This window comes from Gambusia affinis, linkage group LG07, assembly GCF_019740435.1.
Source record: "Gambusia affinis linkage group LG07, SWU_Gaff_1.0, whole genome shotgun sequence".
Taxonomy (NCBI): domain Eukaryota; kingdom Metazoa; phylum Chordata; class Actinopteri; order Cyprinodontiformes; family Poeciliidae; genus Gambusia; species Gambusia affinis.
The window spans coordinates 4,361,795-4,386,229 of NC_057874.1; the positions used below are offsets into that span (position 1 = coordinate 4,361,795).

The window sequence follows — 24,435 nt, forward strand, 5'->3', positions numbered from 1 at the left end:
CTTCCTTTTAGTTGTAGGAACTGGGTACGCGTGAATAGCTTCTACTTTCCCTACTTGAGGTCTAACTTGTCCATGTCCCACCACATAGCCTAGGTACTCTACCTGCCTCTGAGCCAACTTACATTTGTGAGGGTTAATTGTGAGCCCTGCAGATCTGATGAGCTGTAAAACATGCTGCAGATGATTAACATGCTCCTCCCACGTCTGGCTGAAAATCACCACATCATCCAGGTATGCTGCAGCAAAGTCAGATGCCTCCATCAGCACCTGGTCCATGAGGCGCTGAAACGTCGCTGGTGCCCCCTGTAGGCCAAAGGGCATCACCTTGAACTGGAAAACCCCAAAAGGTGTTTTAAAAGCAGTCAACTCTTTCGCCTCTGATGCCAGGGCCAGTTGCCAGTAGCCCTTGCTGAGGTCAAGTGTGGTAATAAAATTACACCGCCCAACTCTCTCCAAAAGTTCATCAATGCGAGGCATTGGATAGGGGTCAAACTTAGAGACACTATTGAGGTATCTGAAATCAATACAAAATCTTAAAGTGCCATCCTTTTTTGGTACTAGCACTACTGGACTGCACCATTCACTCACAGAGGGCTCAATGATCCCCAGCTCCAACATGAACTGCATCTCATTCTTGAGTTGTGGGACAAGACGTTCTGGAACCCTGTAGAACTTCCTGCGAGGTGCAGCGTCATCAGTGCTAGCACCAGGGGCAGCCTCGGCTCCACTCATAGTTGTAGTACTGTCTTGAGTCTCAGCCTCATTATTTCTTTTTCCACCTCTGGTCATCATTACCTCATTGTTCCTCCAAAGCCACACTTCTGACACCACTTGTCACCCTCCGAGGGCGGCACTGCGTTAGAAGGAGGTGAGGCAACGCAACAAGATTTGGTGGAATAAGTTTTATTGGTGCTGCAGTTCACCAATACACCGACACCCATTTTCCTACTGCAAAGCACAGCAGCTGGCTTTAGCTTTTTTGGCCACTTCCACCCACCAGGTGAAGGGGTGACAAACAATAAATTATTTACAAACTCAACACAAAATAAATGGTACAAATAAATATTTACATGCATGCAACTTAGAAACAACTAATCCTAAAGTCAATCAAGAAATTAAATCAAACTTAATATAACTTTAGAGCATTATCCTTCTTGGCTCAAATGGTATGTTCCACCCTTCTAAGGAGACACACCTGGAAGGTAAACCCCAATTAACACAACACACAACTGAAATACAGAAATGAAACAAAAGTATCTATTCTATAAATAAATATCAATTAATAGGGATGGAGCCCCTGGTCTCCATCACACCTAGTAAAGATTATTTAATTCACTGTATTCAATCTCATTTTACCATGATTGTAAATGTATCAGTTATGTTTTTACATCAGAGTATTTTTCACTTTGGTTGCAATACTTTAACTTCTGTGTAACAAGCAAATATTGCTGTTGCAAAATTTAGTTTTGCTTCAGTTTGTCAGATTTAAATTGAGAATAAAATAAAGTGATTTTAAGATATAAATGTACATTTTATTTAATTAGAAAAAATAAAATATTTTTTGAGAGTTTGGTAAATTAAGTTGAAAGTTCACATTTAAACATTTTAAAAGCTGACAAAGTATGCAGTTTCATGAACTACTGTAAAATGACAACGTTTTGCAGATATACTACAGGACTACTGTAATTTTAATATGATAAAAATGATGAAATCACAGTAACCATGTTATATAATTTCTGTGCTATTTTAAAGACATTACATTAACACAAATCAAATTACAGTAATATAGTGAAAATTACAGTAAAACTAAAAAAAATGACCGTAAGGTTGCTGTAAAGTTACTGTAATTTCTTTACTGTAAAAATTACAGTAACTTACTGGCAACCCTGCTGCCAGTAAGTTACTATAAATTCTACAGTGACTTTTTTTTTTTTTTTTACAGTGTACGGTGTAGAAAAAATATTCCTCAAAGTACATTTTTTTCAAAAAAGGTTATTCAAGTACATGTAATTGAGTAAATGTAACAAGTCACCACTCAACTCTGAGAGTTTTCCTGCTTTGTCACATAAATGGTTCTACTAAAGGTTTCAGTGGTTCCAGTATTCTGTGTCATGGTAATCCAAAAATGCCTCGTCTTCAAGATTCAAGCCATGTCACACAGCACTAAGGTCAGGCGTGGCGGAGTGGTCGTGGTTTTGAAAGGAGTAGGTGAGTGTGCTTTAGAGGCAGGCCAGTCAACCGGGGGGATGACCATCGAGGGTCCAGGACGTTGAATCCGATAGCTGACCGGGTCAAAGCAGAGACAAGTAGGGATGTTTGTGCTCTGGCTCAGCAGCTTGGGTTATTATGGACCATGTGCAACCAGCCTGTCACACAAAAGCGCTGACGCTGCGGTGGGTCCAAACTTTAAAACTTCTGACTTTTTAGAAGAAACCTGAGACCCCAATTATCACTTGAATGCATTTCCTCTAAGTACATCGAAGAGACAAATCATGGCACAAAACAGGCAGCATCGACAGCAAATAAACAGTTTTTCATCTCTTCTAATGTGTAAAGGATATATAAACTCACTGTTATCATTTTGGTTACTTAGTTTAAAGTTCATAATTTCTAATTATGAATATGAAGGAGTCTTTGTGAATGTTTATGACTGTTGTCATGAAGTGTCATTCGGTAAATAATGACACTTTTAATGCAAAGTTGACATTTTAATGGACTTTTAATGCAAGTTTTAGTGCAACTTTGCATTAAAATGTCATTATTTACTGACTGACACTCAAACTGACACTCGTTCATATTCACTACTGATGTCATGTCAGTCTTATGCACACACCTTCAGATAAAGTGTTGGCAACCAATCTGTCCCTCAACTGCTGTACTGCGTGTCTGACATTTCCTCCATTTGTCAAGAATGGTCATTTGACAAACTGAAGCATGAACAAATGGGGGGGAAACTAGAGGAACATTAAAATGTGAGACAGTGAATGTTAAAAATAAGATGGTGGTGGTGCAGGCCGTACTTACGAGAGCGTCCTCTCCAGTCTGCCGCCGGGGGAGCCAATGATCTCTCCAAGAGTGCAGAATATCTGACCCAGAAAGTCCTGGACGAAGCAAAGAGAGGTCGCCATGGTAAACCCCAACATGTAGAGGTTTCACAATCCTTCACTTCCTTTTGATATCTGAAAAGTTTTTTTTTCTTTCATTATCTCTGCAAACATGTCGATGTATGTTTAACCATACCCCAACATTTGTAGATAGAGCCTAAAGCAAAGTCCTGTGTGTTTAAAAAAATACATTTTAGGAAGCAGAAATAATGACATAACTATTAAGACTCATATTATTTGAAGTTGTTTTGTACAGAATCAGACCTCTAAAAGTTGGGTTTGCAAGAAACAAAAAAGAAAAATCCCTTTTGCACTTTCACAATGTGTGACACGAGAGTGACTTACCTTCTGCTCCGCAGGTGGAGGAAGTAATGAGGAAAGATTAGACAGAAATAACAGGTTAGATCTCAGATTAATGTGGCTCCCATTAATAACACTTTAAACTGCTTACATGTTTGGACAGATTGCAGCTCCTCATGTCCACATTGAACCTACAGTTTAATGAACAAGAACATTTCAGCAGGTCTTATAATAAGATTCAGGTCAACAAAACCAGGTGAATTAGACAAAAATGTTTTTGAACTGTATATGGCAGCACTGATAGCAACAGAGAGCTCCCAAGTGATTGTGTAATAATTGGACATGGTTCACACCAAAAGTTATTTAAAGCAAATTAAGAAAACATATTTGTGAATTTGCAGCAGAGGAAAAGAATGAAAAGCCCCTCTAGAGCTCATCATGCTGTCTGAAGTCTTTCTCTTCCTGCCAGAAGTGTTGCTTCACTTCCTCCTCTGGAGGCCACCGATTCCCCCCAGAGGCTTCATCTGCAGATAAGCCACCGGGGGCGTCTTTGAAACGGGTTCTCTTCATTTCTGACACAGAAAGCTCTGCTTGTGTGTCAAATTATTATTTGAAAACAGAAAACGCAGATTCCCGTTTCTCGCTCTGGATTTAGTCTGTTCTCGTCTGGTTTGGGTTTTTATAAAGCCTGGGACGAAGGAAGGCACCGCGCCCAGGGCTATTCACCCGTTAGCCTCCCCTTTTTCACTTCTCAGTCAATGATGCTGGAAAGCCCATTTTGTGATTTAGAGCAGAATCAGTAGTAATTATGGCGCCATGGGCGAAGGACCTGATCTAAGAGTGACCTATAACTCCAACAACAAGTAAACATAATAAACTGAGAAAGGACTGGATTAAAGTAAAAAAGTGAAAAGGTCAATCTGATAGAAATAAGTGACTAAGGAACAAAGTAATAATCCAATAATCAAAACATCATGTTTACTTTAACTTGATCCCCAATCAAATTCTCTTTAGTTCACAATACACTCCTTATCTGATACCGGTTACACTTTGAACTAACTAAAATGATTATATACCTTGAGAGAGTTTCTGTTTTAAAAAAATAAATGCATTTACCACAGTTGCTTCTGACTAGAGCAGCTTCTGGGAGTATTTCTACTTACACATCAAAGCGAAGGTTTTGTTTCTCTTCAAAGAAATAATCAAGAACAAACTTCCTCACAAAGTCTGGGTTCAGGGTGTTTTCAATCACCTCAGTTCGGCCAAACTGCAGAACAAAATGAGACAAGAAAAGCAACATGTCAGTCCTAATCTAAGCGACAGGCCCATCACCTTTTGGTAGTAGTGAGCGTCCGGAGGCATCCTGACATGTATTATCAAAAACGGCATTTTATTCCCCAAAATATGATATTCTTATGGCCTCACATGATGTGCGTCTGTGGATGTCAGGGTGCGGGAAAGATGGCCTCTGACTCGGCAACCTGAGGTTTCAGTTGCCTCAACAAAAACAACTCATTCGTCGTTGCCTCTGAATATTGCAGTTTTCTCGTGACGTACAGAAAAGTCTGCACCTCATCGCTGCACCACAGACGGTAGCTCCGGAGAAACTCCCGAAGCTTCGATCGGAAGACAACTTCGGCGGCCGCTTCGTCCTAAAATCCGACGGTGAACCTCTGAGTCCATGAGGGGCGCTAACAGTTAGCCGCTAACCGAAACACAGGTTCTGTCTGAGCGTCCACACGAGAAATAATAAAGTCAGTAAAGTGTGATGCTAAACAACCAATAGGCAGAAGTTGACGCCTTAAGACACCACCCTCCTCATTTGCATAATGAGGAGAGCTTATTCAAGGAATAAGAACAACTAAATACATACATTCTTCTTGGATGTATAAGAAAAAGACTTGCTTTTATTTTTAATTATGTCAGTTTTGGTCCTCCATAGGTGCCATTTTATGACGTAATGCGGGTAAGTCAAACCATAAACAGCTGAGGTTCTACTGAAGGACATCGGCCGTCATGATTTGAGCCATATTGCTACAGGACTTCAAAGACGTCAACAGCTTCCTCCACTTCTGTGTGTCCAGCCTTAGCTGCTTGCACTTTGACCCTCATTATATCACAAGATGGCGCCGGCGTTTGACCCAACTTCTACAGACGAAAACAGCGACACTCTGCAATGCCACGGAATTTATAATAGTCTGTGAGAAATATATATATATATATATATATATATATATATATATATATATATATATATTGTCAGGGCTGCACAGTGGCGCAGTTGGTAGAGCTGTAGAGGGTTCTCTCCGGGTTCTCCGGTTTCCTCCCACAGTCCAAAAACATGACTGTCAGGTTAATTGGTCTCTCTAAATTCTCCCTAGGTGTGAGTGTGTGTGTGAATGGTTGTTTGTCTTGTATGTCTTTGTGTTGCCCTGCGACAGACTGGCGACCTGTCCAGGGTGTACCCTGCCTCTCGCCCGGGACGCAGCTGGAGATGAACCAGCAACCCTCCCGACCCCATTTAGGGAAGAAGGGTGTAAAGAAAATGGATGGATGGATGGATATATATTGTCAAAAGGTTTCGTGTAGAAAAGGACAGTAGTTTATTGTTTTAAGGGAGGTAAGTGGTTTTATTGTGTCGGTTTAAGGATACTGCTGCTAACTCTACAATCACTAACCAAGTCTATTCTTGTTGCACTCGGTCCTCTCTCTTTGTCGTGTTCTCTTTCATCCTTTAAAACTTTAAAACTTGTGTTCCTCTCTTAGATGAAGCCAGCAAAGGAGCTTCTACTGCCATCAACTTCTTTGTCTTTTCTCTAATATAGAAAGTCACTCCTACACGACAAAAACACAGAATCTTCCCAAGTAATTTTGGTCTGATTTCTAGTACAAAATATATTAATACATTTGAAATAAAACAACGTGTAAGTTAGTTTCGTCTTATTTCAAGTGCACTGAGATATTTGCTCTAGAAATCAGACCAGAAATACTTGGTAAGATTCTGTGTTTTTGCGGTGCTCCTTTCAGCTGCTCGTATTTGTGGTAGAAGTTAACCTGTACGATCCTCAAATGTCTTTTGTGAAAATCCTAGCTGGTTATTTCAGTCTTGATTGATTTATACTGGAAAACCCAAAGTAATTGTAGAATTTCTGTAAATTGTTCATGATAGCAGTATAATTTCGGGAAGGCATTTCTACCGCTTGTAGTTTAGAGTAGTTTTGTCCAAAGATCATAGTCACCATAACACAGAGGGTTTGATATTTTTACTGTCGTTCACATTGCATCACGTTCAGTCGAAGGTGATGCAACACTAAAGAAAAGAGGTCTGCGTGCGACATTTCATTCTCAGTGAATTTATTTGGAACAAAAGGCCGTTGCTCGCGTTGTATACGTGTGTGAATATCCAGGCTCACTTGACAGCGCTGCACTGAGAGCATGAACGCAACATGGCAGCATGAGGCAATCAGGGGAGACTTTTCTCTATCGGACTCCGCTGCATCGGCGATGAAACCGTCTGCAGCTTCTGGAGAGAAAGGAGGACAGTTCGACAGATGAGACGAGAGGAAAAACCGAGCCTGTCCCGTTGGATCACGGAGTTGGAAATCACAGTGACCGTAATGAAGCGAGGGGAAGAATCAGGCAGGAGTGTCACTTAGCATGTTTAGGGGATCTAATTATTTTTTGCAGCACTGAAACTAATCTGTTTGGAACACTACGCCTGATGTGAACATTTTCATTTGGAAGCAGTTGAAACAAATCAACCATTAATTGATGGATATCCATTGGAGACAGGGGCTGTGTCTACCAACCTGAGTGAAGTTGCCCCCCGCCTTCTTCAAATCAGACAAAATGGGTGTTAAACGTTTGTGCTACGTTTGTAGCAAAAATTTTCGTTTGTGCCGCTGTCATTAAAAAAATTTTAAGAAATGTTTCCAGAGGTTGTGAAAGGTCAACCAGCCCCTCCCCCCGCCACCACCTTCTTCCAATCACACAAAATTGGTGTCAATCAACTCGACTACGTTTGTGCTGGTTTGTAAAGAAATTTATTTTTTTGTTTGTGCTGCTTTGGCTTTGAAGATACTAGTAATATTAGTAAAAGTTTAAAAGTCATTTAGATTTAATAAAAGTGTGGGGCGGGGGGGTTGGTTGACATTTTGACCTTTAAACTTTCATTAATATCTTCATTTGTTGAGTTTGCGCAACATCTGACACTAATTTTGTCTGATTTGAAGAAGGTGGGGGAGCAACTTCACTCAGGTATGTAAGCACATGTATGAGGATAGGTTGTTTTAAAATGACACATTCAACATTCCTACCACTGAAGGGAAGGATTAAATATTAAAATCTGAGAAGAGTTCATGTCTATCCTTCATTAATATTAATATTGTTTTAACTTTCCGTCTTGTCCTGTTCACCAAATCATTTCCAACAGTTCGCAGCAAGAACACAAAATCTCTCCAAGAGTTTTGATCTTGATTCTATTGCAAATATTTTAGTACACTTCAAGCGAGACAAAACTAACTTACAAGTAATTCTTCAGCAAGATAAAGAAGCTTATTTTAAGTAAATAATTCCTTGAGATTGATGAAAAAGTTCTAGCTCCACTGGCGGATTATTTCATGTATAACGTGGGGAAAATGCCTGGTTACAGGTGAAATTATCTGCCGATGGAACTGGTTCTAGTAGCTGCGGTGTTTGTTGTTGACGCAGCGATAATCCTCTCTTCCTCCTCATTAGTGTGAAATTTTGGTGACTCTTAATTGTGTCAAAAAGCGTCTGGAGCCAAATCTGCCAATGTGTTCAGCCTGCCCACACACCACGAGACAGAGACAATAAGCCTGTCACAGTGACTCAGACTGTTTTCCTTCTGTCCACAAACAGACAGCTCTGCATGCTGAGGGCTGCAGTCCAGGACAGCAGCAGGCGGAGGACGGAGGCGCAGGAGTAGGAACCGCAAGCTTATCTGAGATCTCCAACCACACACACACACACACACACACACACACACACACACACACACGCCCTCTCCATCCTGGCAATTCAGGCCTGTAGGAAGATCCTCATCTCTTCACTCAGGGTTTATAAAAATAAAAATGATTTCCTGCCAAATAATCTTTCGCTGCACTAATTAATGCCAACGATTTTTAACAAAGAAAACCAAAAAAAGTTTTGGGTCACATCAGTGACAAAGCTCATAAAGAAAGTAATGTTTAAGAAGCTGGAAAATATTTTCTTACAATGAATAGAGATGAATTTCATGATTTCAGTATTTAGTTCTTTTATTTATTCATTTGTTGCAGTAGTGGCTGGTCCATAGGGGGCGCTGGCCTCCCTGATATGGAAGGGGAAAAATATCTAAAAATAATACAGAAACATGATTTAAATTTTCTATTAGCCTTTTTTCCTTAATAGTGCGTCTCTAAATGTAATCTGAATTTTTTACACATTTCCAACTTATTCAACTGTGAATTTCCCCCAACATCCTGTTGACTGTTCTCTTGTGGGACGCTGCTGATAGCGACCCAGTAGCAGAGCTAAGTAGCTACTGGGTCTCACGTGACACACTTCCATGAACTTTGTAGCAGACAGCCATCTTGGCAGGCACTTGCTATGGAGTTGCTATGACAATAATAAACAAGCTACAATACTAGCACTCTCTAGCTTGGTGCTTGGTGAGAGCTAGTTCTAGCTTAGAACAATTTAGTTCTAGCTAGTTCTAGAACTAGCTAGTTTTAGCTAATTCTAAGCTAGAACTAGCGAGCTTTCTTCTAGCTTAGAACTAGCTCTCACCATTTCCCAGTTGAACTGGTCTCCTACCTGACTTATGGAAGTGCAGTAATTGCATCTGAAGGTAAAAGGAAACAAAACTAACTCACCTCTCTCCACTCTTTTGTACCCAGACCTTGAACGTACAATACGACCACTGAAAAGAGAGAGAAGAGAAAAGAACAAAGTGCTTTTTTTGAGAGTTAGTTTAGGTTGTCACAATGTTCAGGCAGGAAAACGACACAAGCTACAGCTAAATCAAAGGTAAATGGTAATAAAGAAACGGGAGGGTCTGTGACAGAGTTCTTTCAACAAAAACAATGCGACTGCAGTTTTCTAGGTCAATCGCCGATTACAGATCTTTAAAAAGCCTGACCTGCCGATTCCGATATGGGCTGATGCCAATTTTTTTGGTCTGAAATGCTAAATACAACAAGAAAGTTGCTGAGTTGGGAACAGTGGGGTGGGGCAGGTCGGTCAGTCAAACCTCTCTAATGGGAGAGTTGAAGAGAACAGTGGTTGGTTTTGAGACTTTTGCTGAGGCAGACAGGATCAAAGATTGGCTTCACATCAGCAGATCACTGATCTCCCAAAGTTAAGAAAATCGGACCTGATAAATCAGGGTACTATCAACATATCAAGGCCTTCAAGAAAATATTTTCCGTCTTCAGTGAATAACTTTTGAAAATAAAGTGTTGCGCTCCAGAGTAGCACAGACGAGTTGTCGGCCTCAGCTGAGTGAGCACCGGATCCAACCTGGCAACTCCTATAAAAACTTTCTGACTCAGCCACAAGTTATCATACAGCACACAGTAAATATTACATCATTGTATCAATAGACTCAATTTTTCTACGTAAAGGCAAATCGATATCCTCCTTATGGCAACCGAGTTGCTAAGATTCCAACAGCATTGTTTATGGACGAAAGTCCTTTAGAATAAAACTAATTCTGTTGAGAGGAATTGGAAAGAACAGGGCACCACCACAAACCTACCAAGATCACCAACTCTCCAGATGGGCTTCCCCAGGTTGGTGTAAACCTCCATGCTGTCTATAAAGCATTTTGCAGCAGACTACAGCTGGCCTGGTTGATGACAGCTTCTTTGAAGTCAATCAAGCCCAAGAAGGATCGAGTCAAATGAAGAGAGACAACACAAAGAAAAGGACGAGGCTGAACCGGCAGAGTGGAAGCTGCAAACACAGAGACTGTCGGCATCGTTCTGCTGGGTCGTTGCTCAGACACTCTGCGTCTCCTCGGGGTTCCTCAAGCCTAAAAGCACTTGCAGCTCAAATTGCTCCTTCCTTCTGCTTTTGTTCTCCGGTTGCGTTCACAGGATTTTGTGCACTTTGCTCTGTGAATGCGCTTCTGCATTCACAGTGTGTCTCTAAATGTAATCTGAATTCTGTCTGGACTCCACCAGCCACAGTGACGGGCCCGGTTCTATCCCCCTTCTCTAGTCCTTCTTACCTACAGTGTAGTTACTGCTCCTTGAACCCTTTTCACAATTAGTCACATCACAATCAAAAACCATTTAACAAAGAGAAGCAGAACAGTAATGTCATGGCAAAAGTAACACACCCCTTAATGATACAGATGATGTGGCTCAGCCAGATCTAGAGAAACTCAAAATATAAATTAAGAGGAGATTTTTGATATTTCAAGGACTAAAATGATAATAATTTGTATAAGTAACAAAATAACAAAATCATGCACAATATTTTTTTCCCAAATCAGTTCCTGTCAATAAATAAAAAATCTAAAAAATCTGAAACTTTAACAAAAACTGCAGTGTCTGTGTGACTGTGTCTGGTGAATTTTGGGTTAAAACATGTTTGTTCTTCATTCAGTGGGAAGAGAATCCAGAAATTTCACTCAAGTAAGAGTAGAAATACTTCATGATGAAATTACTCAAAAAAGTAAAGAGTACAGTGTAGTAAAATACTCTAAAAAGTACTCTTTTTTTTCTTTTTTTTTGTCAAAAACGTTTTTGGTAGCTTTTTGGTTTTTGGTAACCAGACAGACGCAGCTGGTTACCACCCAGCTCTGATTGTGACTAACTAAGCAGCTGATTGAAGGATTTCATTTGAGTTTTATTTCCAGAGTTTTAGTCAGTGAGTAGGAAAAGGTGAGATTAAAAATGAAGACATAGTTAAATGAAAATCTGTTTTTGAGAAGAAACTTAATAATCTGGCCGCTTATGATGCAGATGTGAAGCTATTTTAACACTTCAGAAAAGGTAGCGTAAATATTGGTAAGTGTTAACAGTAAATGTGCTTCATGGCAGAGGATAAAATAAAATATATCATAAATTGTATCACTCATGTGTTCGCAGTAAAAGCTGTGACATTATCAGACTATCTGGACGCCTGGGTCAGCCTAAGAGCCCCACCCAGGGGCATGAAAGAGTTGAGGGGGCAACGTGACCACAGCCAGTCCAGCATCCCCCGCATCCCAGCAGGGAACAACCGTTTGAAGTCCTGGACCCGTCTAACACTCCGCTTACCCTCCAACACGCTTCTGTGCTTCTCCAACTGGATCCACAAAGGAAAAACAAATATATATAAAAATGTCTCTGAATCTAAGTGCCACTATTCAACACCAGTTCTTTTACTCTAACAAGTGAAAAATATTCCACTGAATTTGAGTTTCACTTCCTCATTGAGACTTAAAATGAATGTTTGGGTAAAGTTGTCCTGATATTGTCATAAGGTGTGTGGTGGTGGTGGTGAGGCAGACGCAGCAGACCCAGATGAGGTGTAGATGCAGGAATTTTAATGATAATCAAATAAACAGGAAACAGTTCTCAGACCTGGCAGCACTGACGGAGCGGAAGGCTAATGCTCCCAACAGGTAGCGACAGGGACAAACGAGGACTTAACAGTCAACTCTAAACTGAGACGTAACCAGACGTACCAAGACGTACACAGACTGCAAGACGTTCACAGACTGAGGACCCGACGAAGACAGACACACACAGGTGACACTAAATACACAAGAGGTAATCAGGGAACGAGACACACCTGGGAACTAATCACGGGGAGACAGGACAACACAGAGACTCAGACACACAAGAAAACTAGAAATAAATACACAGAAAAACACAGAACACAACAGATATGGGAGTTCAGGTGTCATGTTCTGGTTTGTGATGGACCAAGACTCTCAAACTAGAGGAAGAGTTTAACGAAAAAATAAATCAGAGACTTATGAAAATACACACAGGAGTCAAGGAAAGTAAACGAAAGGATGCTTCTCATTAAATCCCAAATTACCTGTCATTTAAAAAAACAAATGTCATGTATGGTTTTAGTCAAAAAATTAGCATGAGGATATTTCCAAGGGCATTTGAAAGTGAAAACGTGTCCATCTTCTGAACAACCGGTAAAGCAGAACCCGTTCCCTGACAGCGCCATCTTTTCTTGAACCTCCTTTCTCTGATTCGCTATCACTGTTCTTTTCTCTTTCGATTAACCTATTGTTCACCATTCACTGCTGCCTCTGAAGAGGTTTCTTCATGCTGCCTGGGGCCAACAGTCATTAAGTCTGTCAAGCTCCAGTGATTAGTAATCCTTAGTGTGAAGCTGCTTAATTCAAACTCCGTGCCGGCTGACCCTGGAGACGCAGCCTTGCGCTCACTCAGAGACAATTTGCGTTGTTCCTTTAAATGCTCCGATGCTTTACCATGCCACTTCAAGTTCGCAGAGATAAGGTCGATAGAAACAAACACGTCAGGTGGTTCAGAGTGGGCGGTTCAAATACACAAAACGTTTCGAAGTTAATCCAGAGCTATAATCACACGTTCCAGGCACACATAGGAATCTGAATCAGACATTTCCTGACACGACAACAAAACACACAACAGGTGAGACACACTTCCTGACAAGCAATAATTTTGCACAACAAAATCCCAGCAGAAAAAAAACCAAAAAACAGAAATGTTACAATAAATCCCAATTTCATGAGGACTTCCCAAGACAACACTGGTCAACAAGAACAACTAATAAACTGGAGAGGAACGTGAACGCACCATGAAGCCCCCCTTACATCTCGGCTGGCCCCCCAACATAAACACGTCTAGAACCGTGTTTATTACCCAACGGTGCTATAGGAGTATCTGTTCACTCTGCATAAATGCTGTGAATGTTATGTTTTAAAGAACGAGAGCACAATAGATTGTACTATACTCTACTTCACTTTGCATCACTGGACCAGAATCTGCTAAGCTTGCTGCCTATATTATGTAGTAACACACAGCTGAGGCCAGGAGGACTGATACTGTGACTGGGACACAGGAACGCTTACCTGGATCTGACTTGGAGAAAGTGTCCATGTCCAAAAGGTTCCTACAAGAGAAAACAAAACTATTAGAGTTCAGTAGACTAGATGATCTACGTAGATGTAGAACAAACAGATTGAAGCACTCTTTCATCCTCTCAGTCATTGGTTTTGTAAAACATACTGAAGAGTTAATGCTCTGACTTATCAAATTACTGCAGTCCAGTTCTTTTTCGCATTATTAACTAATATATATATATATATATACACATACATATTAATCTCAGATGGATCTTAACTTTGTCTTAGTAAATGTCATGTTACCAATAATTGTTGCCCTGCAGGGATCTAAAGTGAATTGGCATGAATCAGTGTTTTGTATATAAAATGTTAGTGTTGTTTGAGACAGACAGATAGACAGATAGATAGTTAGTTGTTGGTTTATTCATTTTCAATATTTAAAATGTTTTCTGGTGTTAAATGTTCAACAGGATCTAAAGTTTATTGATCTGTGAGATCTTGCATTATTGCGCCATTATATTACCACCAATATTATTAATCTTAGGCAATGTGTCTCGAAGCAGAAATCCGTTTATTGTCCGAAAGATATTCAAATCTTAGCTGCTGCTTGGGACTCGTCAGGATGTCAGCTTCAGTCATCTCCGATCCACAGACAGCAGTCTTGTTTTTGTTTCACTCGTACACGGTTGACGTTTTTACAAAATGCACCTGGTGAAGCAAATGTGTTTTACAATTTACGGTCAATTTACGAAAACCTGCTGGAGACTGAAGGCATTTCTTTCCCCCAACCAGCCGTCTATTAATCGCCCGGCTCATTATCTGGAGATGTTGGACCCTTTGCCACGTGACTCCAACAACGTGGCAGAGGCTCTTCAAAGTCTGATCCCAAGCAGCATCAGATCCTCATCCTGCCTTCATGTTCTAATGACTGCTTTATGCTGCCTGCTGTGTTAGGGACTTAGCATTTGAAGTTGCCAGTTAGGATGGTTCTACTCCTGTGATGCAACAACTCCCACATTTATGAAAAATAGGGAGCAACGAACCACAGGAGAGAACAAGCAGCTTTTCTTGAGATCCCAGAACGATGGCGTGTGCACACAACTAGGACGGATGTCTTTTATCTGAAGAATATGAGCCATTATTTATTTATTTATTTATTGCTTCTATTTTTGGTTTCACGTTTTATTCAGACGGAAGAGAAAAACTCTTTGAAGCTTTGCCTTTTCTTGCCGTAATAATCTCCTTAGACGACAGCGGTGTTTTATTGTGAAGCAGCTTCCTGTTGCAGAAGGATTGTGACCGATGTTCTCCCACTGTCAAAGTCAGGGAAAGCACTTAAAAATGAGGAAAAACATTCAAATTAACCAGTGAAAACTTGCAGTAAATCATAATATGGATGACAATACTCTTCAGGAACAGTCAATGACCTAACATTATCTCCTCACTAGTACGAGATCGTAGAACTTCGCCGCATTTCACCAACATGTCATCATCATCATCTTCATCATAATATCAGCGCATGCCAAAGCAGTTGTTTACAGAACTGTCTGGAATGTAGAGTTTCTTTGCAATTATATCTGAAGTGTTATGAAATGATTATTTGAAACGCTGATACACGTTTGCACTGAAGGAGTCGCCTTGCAGGAGAAATCCAGAGCAGAAAACGTCAAAGTGAGACCAGAAAGAACAACCGAGGAAGGAAGAGAGGGCAGAGGGTCTGAATTTATGATGACCACCATTCCAGTTTTTAACAGAAAAATATATCAATCATATGGTTTCTTCATCCTGTGCAGCCACCGGTAGATAGATTTACATAGTTTCCCTAAAGTATTATTGTACGCCTAAATCCAATTACACACTGTAATCCAATAACAGAGCTAGTTACTGTAAATATCGCCAAGCTGCTGTGACTGTCTGTCATCAGTCAACTGATGTAGTATTGGAAATAATCTATATTTCCTACACTTGGATAAATAAGACTCTTAAGGTCTTATTTATAAATCAGGTAATCTTTATCTTTGCTTGAAATAATAACGGTAGCTCAGAGAATAGACTTTCAAAAACTGTCGCTAGTTTATAAATCACTGAACGGCTCATCGCTACAAAACATCTAAAAACCTTCTGGCTCTACCAAACGTGGCGGAAGCAGCATTCAGCTTCTATGCGCCACAAATCTGGAACAAACTTCCAGAAAACCGCAAAACAGCCGAAACGCTGAGTTCCTTTGAATCTAGACTAGAAACCCAGATGTTCAGAATTGCTTTGGAATGACAATAAATAAAACACTGACCAACTGGTGATGGCAGTCGACAAAATGTGACGTTGGTTCAGTCGTTGGCTGCGCTCTTCATCAATTTCTAATTGTTGTGTTTTTATTCATTGAACGTCCTGGCTGCTGAAATGTGACACACAAATAAGCTTAATTGGTCGACTGATTAAATAACGGTGGTGAGGAATCTGCAGTGAGGTTCTCACGCGCGTGAAGTTAAATAACGCTCTGACCGTTTCGTTTCGCCCAGCTCTGGACGCTCCAGGGCGGAAACACAGACGACACTCTGGCCTCTGGCCTGACGACGGCCTTAGTTTGGACAACCAGCCATCCACAACCTTTCAAGGACGAGCAGACGTCATCGGGGACCCGAGTCGTTCTGGGGTTTTGATTTATTGTTTGTAGTTTCATTGTTAGTCTGTGATCCTTGTTAGTCTCTTTGTTTCATTAGATCAGCCTTGCTTCTACTTTTCCTTCTTTGTGATCCTATCTTAATTGTGTTTATCTCTTCCCTCTCTAGTTATTCTTTGTTGCTGTCAGATAATACTGCAGCACTAAGATGTGATATAAATCTGTTACCATAAAATAGGAGGTCGTGGGTGGAGAAAGAGCAGAACGCCGAGAAGGAATAGCGGCGCTGTCCAGACTTTTATTCAACCGCCATTTTAACAGAACAGAACCCGTCTCGTGCCCTTTCCTAAAAAACCCACGAAGAAGAAAGAAACAGCTCCTCTTAAAGGCACAGCACAAATCCTTCTATGGAACATCTTTATTAAATATCTGATCTTGTATGAAACCATATTAATTGCAAAGGAAAAACAATTAATCTTACATAATGAAAGGAATGAGGAAACTGGACAATCACAGCAGGGGACCACAGCCTTCTGCTGGGAGAAGGCGGACATGTCCGGCTCTGGGCTTTGTTGGCCAAAAGCAACATAAACTGAAACTGAAAGTTAAATGCCAAACAACTGAGCCTATAGAAAGTCACGGAGTAATGTCAGACGAAGAGGTGGGGTTTCTATCAAAAGTATTCGTACGCCTTTAGCTTTTCCATATTCTGTCACATTACACCCACAAACACAAATATATTTTATTGGAATTTAATGTCGAAAAAAAATCATACATGAGTCAAAACATTTTTTACAAATAAAAATCTGAAAAGATATGTTCATGCTTGTGGTTGTAATGTGACAAAATACCGACATTCCTTCTCCTTCACACCTCATAAAGCTCTGCTCTTAGTGAAAACAACAAGCCCCCGACTCAGGGGGTGCATGGACACGGTGTTTAGGTTAATAGGTGTTTGGCTTGCAAGAATATAGTGACCCATTTAAAGTCAAACTCTCTCATTTCTACAATCTTTTGCACTCAGAAACCTTCGTCGACTGCAGAGTCGCACTCAAACCCAGCCGGCGAAGGTTTCTGCACGGCAAAACCACAAAATCCTACCAAGTATTTCTGATCTAGTTTCCATTGCAGATGTGTTCGTAGGCTTAGAATAAGACAAAACCAACTTATTCATAACTTTTCAGCAAGATGTAGAAGCTTGTTTTCAGTCAATAAATCCTTAATATTAATTAAAAAGTGCTAATTCCATCGGCAACTTATTTTACTTACAGGCTAAATGTATTGCTACAAGTGAAGTAATAATAATAATACTTCTTCATATTCTTAAAACAAGCTCCCAAGAATAAAATATTTTCACTAAACCAACAACACTTTGTAGGTTTTGGTGTTTTTGCGGTGTGTCGCACTCAGCTGGTCAAATAAGACCTGGAGGAGGACAGAGAGGTTTTCATTTCTATAAGACAGAAGGGAAACCCAGTTCTGCTCTGCAGCATCTGACCCACACTCACACTGGTGCATCATCAGGAACAGCTGTTGACACACATAACTCCACCAGCCCGTCACTGGGAACACACCGACTCGTTTTTCAGAGCTCCTCGGTGAGGCTGAGCCTCCAAATTGCCGCTGACAAGTGATCAAATCGTATTTGTGTGTTTACACAGCAGAGCAACAATCTGTCATGGCTGATATTCCATGTCAAACACCGGGTCTGACAACATGCAGGCATGGCAACAACAGAGTGTCGCTTCGTCTTCAGTCATTGGCAGATAAGCATATGTGGTTCTGCTGCTTGGTAGTCGATAAATATGCCATCGACTTGGGTTGCGCAACACAAATAAAAACCTGAAGACGAAGCACAGAGAATTCGGAGAGCTGGTTCACACATTTCTGTTCAGGTCATGTAGAGGTGTGCAGGTCAAACTGTTCTCTATATCAAAAACTGCTGACAGTTTTCAGTAGGAAATTTTTTTTTTTTTAAGTTTCATCCATCCATTAATTGCAAGGTTTTCCCCAGAAAACTTGCTGACCCTGGTGGTCGGGCAGTCGCTCATCCAGCGACCCGTCACGTGTTTGAGTTAAAAAAAATGTGTAAAGTTGACAGAAAATTTTAAAATATCACTATTGGAAGACTGGAAGATTAACACCTGAAGACCAACTATGAAATCTTTAAAAATGTAAACATTTTAAAAAGACTTAAATAAATAAGCAATGCTTAGCCTGGTGGGGACACAAGTAAAGCCTGGTGGCCCGCCAGGCTTATAATGCACTGTGGGAAACCCTGGTTTTCAAGTTGAGTAACTCCCCCCTCTGCTTGTCATTGTGCCACCACGCAGCAGACGAGTACAAAACGATGGAAATTTAAAAACATTTGAGTTTTTACCGAAAAAATCTAATGATTTTTATTTAGACTAGGAATCTGATGGTTGAATGAACAACCAGATATTTTCAACTTTTTTTTCCCCTCCATGTCAGCCTCATCATTCACATGGTAAGACAAGACGATGAATCTTCTGTACTCAAGTGGCTCCTGCTTGAGTTATAAGATCTCAATCCCAAAATAAAACACATTGTGGATTTGATTGAACAGGAGGAAGCTGCAGCTGCATGTCACCATGACGTTAACATCAACCGGTACGTCCAAACAGAGAAACACTGAAGATGCTGGAAACTCCAGCTTTCTGCTCCAGACGTTTGGCTAAAATCACTCATAAAGTTACTCAAACATGCATTTGTACCAGCTTTGGGTTTTCGTCGTGACATCGATGTTTGATCAAAGGATCTAATAGAACCAGTGTACGCTATATTTGTTACAAGCCAGGAGGACCAAAGCACGTCTAGACATCAGTCGTCAACTGCGGCTGAAAATCTTCAGGTCACTTCACTCCTCTGGTTCTGGAGCTTTCCATCTGTGATGGACAATGATGGGTTTTCTCTTCTATTTTTATCCCAATATGACACAAAGGTGCTGTAGAAAAATGGCAAACACTCTAAGCTGATCTGGGCTATCAGTAGCGGTTACCTTCCTGCCTGCAAATTAAGGACTGCGCTTTCTGTACACAACCGTGTATAACCCCAAGCATCGGCAGCATCTCATTTCCCCGCATTTAATCCGTCCAAACTCAAACCTCTCCGTCACACATATTGTTCGCTCAGAAAAGGGAGCAACCTGCATTTCCAAAGGCTTTGAACGGCAACAGCACATCTGAGGACGTGTCAGATTAACGGAGACATTATGCCTCGGCTATTCACTGGATCTAAGAGTCGGATCAGGTGTGTTTTCATGGAGGCATTTTTGGTGCAAACGTATTTGTGACTTGTAACCGTGAAGTTGAAGTCGGACAGAAAAATCCCATAACCTTGTGGCTAGCAGGAAAAACCGTGTTGTTTCATTGCTCTTTTATAAAACTTTCCCAGTTGTTTAGAATGTAACAAGAGCACTGAAAACATTTTTATTCTCAAGCTGCGGTGCGTCCACGTCAGTGGACATTGGCACTCCAGACAAGTGGAACTGGACTTAGAGCCGATCATTAAAGGGGCAGAATTAGCATTTTCCACCCACATTGTGACATTTTTTAGCCCAATCAAGTAACTATGTTACCTTCAATTACTGTAAAAACCCTTTATATATCAAATATGACTTAAAAAAAATTTTACTTTGTAATTTAACACCTTGAAATCGGGCCTCTGTCTCTTTAAAAACCCCTGCCATTTCAGAAACTCTGCCCTCAGAAAGTCATCACAACATGGCTCCTCCATTTAACCCTTCCAGAACATTTTTACCAGCGTTGCACTGAGAAATAAATCCTATATTGATGTTCATTTCCACCAGCTGTTTGCTAATCGGTGCTGGCTAGTCTGAAGGAGCTGAGGGGGAGAGCTGCTCTGTGAGACGGAGTCTTGAAAGATAAAAAAATTAAAGCTCAGAGTAGAATCTGCAAAGACGCCGTGAGGTTCACCCAGGCGTTTTCGCACAGATGAATGGCTGCCATGGAGATTAAAGGGTTTCTCAAACATGCATGAAAGGCAACACTCTGATTATGGTTTTGATGAGGGGATAACATTACAACACGAAGTAACGCTCAAAAAAGTTGATTTTACACAATACCTACCGCCTCTTTAAATTCTATAGGAAAATGTCAAAAAGTCGACATGAGAACGAGCAAAACGTCTAAATCACTGCTTAGTTCTGCGTGGAAACGCACAATTTAACCTCAGTTTAGTTTTGATCATTTTCACTGAACACACCCGCTCTATATTTTATTTTTGTCTTGTGTGTCACACGCAAACAATGATAATGATATTTACATTAGAAAATGAACTGAACAAACATTTTTAAAACTTGATGGAGATCACCAGGCCTCTGCCTGTCGCTGTTAAGTCAGCTTTAGTTACCAGCAGGAAACCAATCTCAGCACAGTGAACCTTTGGCTGCTCATCAACATAACAGGAAATGACAGTGGTGCATCCTTCCCACCCCGCACCCCCCTCCCCCAAGGCGATCCAGTTTATCTCTAACAGCTGGAGACCTTCAGGCACCTGGCGACAGATGGAAATATACCTCACTGTGACCAGGAATAATTAATTCCTGTGTTCTATTATGTTTTTATTTTTCCACTCTACACTCAAGAAGATTTATTTTTAATCAAACCCCATTAGAGGTGAAACGATTACTCAAATTAATCGCGATGAGTCGATTATTGAAATAATCGTCAACTTATTTAGGTTAACTGGGGCAACCAGAGCCATGTTGTTCGTATTTATAGCAGCTCTACTTGCATTTTTTTTTTAATCTAATAATTCAAGAATATTAAAACATTTGACCACCTTCCTTTACTGTCTGACTGAGGGGAGCATACCAGGTATCCAGAGTCGGGTTCTCTCCCTGGTGGTGGTAGAAACCTCCTCAGCACGTCAATGTTCTGCTAACCAGAACATTGATTTAACCTAGGAGTGCTGAACTAGAATATGCAGGAACATGCAGCCCTTGAGGACAGACTTTGGACACCCCCGACTCTAAGGGGTAGATTAGATAGATTTCTCCCAGGTGTGATGAAAGTCAGCCTTGTGGTTTCAGTAGGTAACATGCAGCCAGCCGAGCAGAGGCGCGCTATTCTGGAGCTCTTCAGTGTGGACTCGATCAGAATAAATCCACGCTCCTGTGAGTTACTGCCCACCCCACACCCCCACGCACTCCTACATCCACAGCATATTCTCATTTTTCCCTTTCGAAGCAAAAGCAAGAAGAAGAAGAGTTGCTCTGGACACGAGAGCGGGTCCGTGATATAAATAGTGAAGAAGCGGAAAAGTCTCGAATGGGCAAAAAAAAAGAAAAAAGAAAGAAAGCAGAGTGAAAGGAGCAGGAGCGTGGGGACTGAAATGTTCTGGCGAACAGGTGAAAGCGTGAGGAGGGCTTACCTGCAGGATACGGTGACTTCAATTTTGGTCGCAGGTACAGTGGAGTTTAGAGGGTCGAAGTCTCCTATAGTCGCCATAATGAGATGCTTTAATGTTCCCCTGCCTTCAAAGTCCTTTAAATTGTCTCCCACATCCAACGCTTCCGGTGCCCTGGCTCGGTGGATGCTGCAGGCGGCCAAAAGAGAGCAACTGTGGGTGAACGCATACCTGAGAATCTGCTTTCATTCACAGCGAGGGGGAGAAGAGAGCAGAGAGGAGAGGCAGGCGGGAGACAGCAGGCTGCATTACCCATTTCCATCACCAGAGGGCGGCAGAGACCTTCACAAATCCCTCCAGCTCTCAGTGTAGCAGCTAATGCTATCAATCCAGGGAAGCTACTGCAGTGTTTCCTCTTTTGAATAATCTTACAAACGCCTGAAGTCAACATTCATTTCACCTCATTCGCCGGCACTTATGCTAACACGAATATTTCGGGAACACTTTATTTGAAGGGGTGTGCATAACACTGACACGTGAACATGAGTCTTCATTAATGTTTGACTATGGTCATGAAGTGTCATTCGGTAAATAATGACACTTTTAAACCAAAGTTGCATTAAAACGTACATTAAAAGTCCATCAAAAGTCCAAACTTTGCATTTTGAATAATTTGTGAAAGGTGCAAGCAGCATTGAACAGTCTTTGCACATGACCACTGTCCAAAAAAATAAATAAATTTTAAACAGAGGTTCTCGAGCTTTTCATCTTCTGAGACACAAAATATAAGAGGGACATGACTCCAACTCTTGATTTAACATGCAAGCATCTCTACGAAGTCCGTTGAAAAATTAAACAATGAGAACGAAATCAGAAACAGCCAATGTAATATGTAAATAACCAACATGTTGGTTTTATTCACTTTCATTTCCTGTTTTTACTCTTTACAAGTTCAAATAGTTGGTGACATTATGGTATTTTGGTTATTCTCTGAAGAGGACCTCATTACCTCAGATTTACATATTCATGATCCCAAGAAAGGTCCTACCCAAAGTTTGAGAACTACTGCTCTAAACTACCCTTAGGTATAAATGTGTGTGTCCAAGATGAACCAGCCCACAAGAACTATATACAGGCATTCCATGAAAACATGCTCTGAAGAGATGCATTAGTTCTAAGTTTTTGTATCAACAAATTTGCATAGATAGGCAGATGTTCTTGTGTAATGAATGTACCTTACTTTGAATGCTGATTGCCAGAAGCAAAACTCTCAACCCAACATGATGGAGAAAATAGACTTAAATGAAGCTCAAACACTTTTGTCTGGTTTCTTTATTGAGAATATGCAGCTTTCATCATAATCTGTCACCTGGCAACAATTACAAGCAATATACAACCTAAAGAAAAACTCTTAAAATGCACCATCTGTACAATGAAACAAACACTTCCTTACAGAGAACAAAAAAGGACAAGTGCAATGCAGCATTTCAATCAACCCTCTAAATTCATTCTAAAACAATTATGTGACCCCTTTGGGAAGACGAACCCAACAATTGATGAATGACAAGATGATTTGAAGCAGACAACAGTTGAGAATCATTCATCAGCTCCTGCTTAATCTGGATTAGAATCACAAGGACAGCAGCCTAAGCAGACAGAACCAGACATCCCTCCCAGGTCAGCAGAGGAACATCATCCCTCCAAAGTGTCGTGGATCTTCCTCCGGCTCTCCTGGTGGGATGGACCTGGAACACCTCACCAGGAGGCGTCCTCTTAATCAGGACTCGTTCAGATAAGGAGGTGACCTAACTCCTCCAGATTAGGACTCCTCCAAACCCAGAGACAACCTAACCATATGTCCCGAGCCGCTTTGACGTGGAGAAACAGCAGCTCTACTCTGAGTCACTCCCCGACTGACAAAACTTCTTATCCAGACCAGGAGTGGGCAATCCTGGTCCTCGAGGGCCAGTGTCCTGCAACTCCTGCATGTCTCCCTGGTCCAACTCACTTCAATCAAATAGCTGAATCACCTCCCAAGTGCAGTCAGGTTCTCCAGAGTCCTGCTAATGACCTCATTATTTGACTCCAGTGTGTTGAAGTAGAGATACATCTAGAAGTTGCAGGACGCTGGCCCTCAAAGCCTTGAGTTGCCAATCCCCCTGCCCTAGACACTCCTTTGAAGACCAGACATCCTGAGGAGGAAACTCATTTAGGCTGTTGGTATCCATGATTTCATTCTTTTGGTCACTGCCCAGAGATTGTGACTACAGATGGGGATAGTAACGTACACCGACCGGTAAATATAGACCTCCTAAAAGGTTAAAAGGTTATTTCTGAATATTTGGGTTTCAGCAGGTGTTCTGTGATAGGCCTTACTTCCAGGACCTGAAAGTGAGGCCACAAAAGACAGAAATGGTAGGAATGAGGATGAGCAGCGCTGAGACGGCTCATCTAACTTTGAGACATTCATTTGAACCACCTGATCACTGATTTCTCTGTTTTAGATTTACTTTGAAAACAAAATGCTTTACCAGACCACTGAGCTGATTCATCAAACACCTGACAGAATATAGAAACACAGATAGAAACACAGACTCACAGCAGATTCCAGACGGGAACACGGGTCAGTGTTTTCATCACTGAACAAACCGAGGTTGTTTAATTATCTAACTACATTTTTTCCATCAAATAAGCATTACTCTGCCAAATTGATCTCAAAGGCCAAACTGAGAGGACCTCTTCCTGTGTCCTCTGGGTCGGCTGGAAGACTCAACACAGAGTAATGCAAGTTAACAAGGCTGACCATGAAAGAATGCCTGTCTTATCTAAAGGAGCAACAATGAGGTGGAAACGTTGCTGAGGTTAAAAAGAAGGCACAACCAAAAGGTCCTGAGGTATACCAGCCATCCACACTGTGGCAACGTTGAGCAACACATTAACCAGATAAAACATAGAAG

At 41.1% G+C, this 24,435-nt stretch overlaps 1 protein-coding gene across 4 annotated transcripts in view; it reads right to left on the reverse strand.

Annotated features, from left to right (window-relative positions):
• The window catches only part of LOC122834269 (copine-9-like), a 52,210-nt gene extending 30,038 nt beyond the window's left edge, over positions 1 to 22,172 (reverse strand). For 2 of the 4 annotated variants that reach the window (XM_044122544.1, XM_044122543.1), the window contains exons 1-7: positions 21,503 to 22,172; positions 13,474 to 13,514; positions 9,281 to 9,327; positions 4,568 to 4,671; positions 3,556 to 3,595; positions 3,450 to 3,452; positions 3,025 to 3,101 (exon numbers count right to left, since the gene is read on the reverse strand). In XM_044122544.1, the coding sequence (XP_043978479.1) occupies positions 3,025 to 3,101; positions 3,450 to 3,452; positions 3,556 to 3,595; positions 4,568 to 4,671; positions 9,281 to 9,327; positions 13,474 to 13,514; positions 21,503 to 21,579 (389 nt within the window). In that variant the 5' untranslated portion in view covers positions 21,580 to 22,172. Of the gene's footprint in view, positions 1 to 3,024; positions 3,102 to 3,449; positions 3,453 to 3,555; positions 3,596 to 4,567; positions 4,672 to 4,829; positions 5,158 to 9,280; positions 9,328 to 10,164; positions 10,309 to 13,473; positions 13,515 to 21,502 lie in introns of those variants that run through there. The other 2 variants (XM_044122545.1, XM_044122546.1) reach the window with 2 other exon arrangements.
• Between the last annotated feature and the right edge of the window lie 2,263 nt (positions 22,173 to 24,435).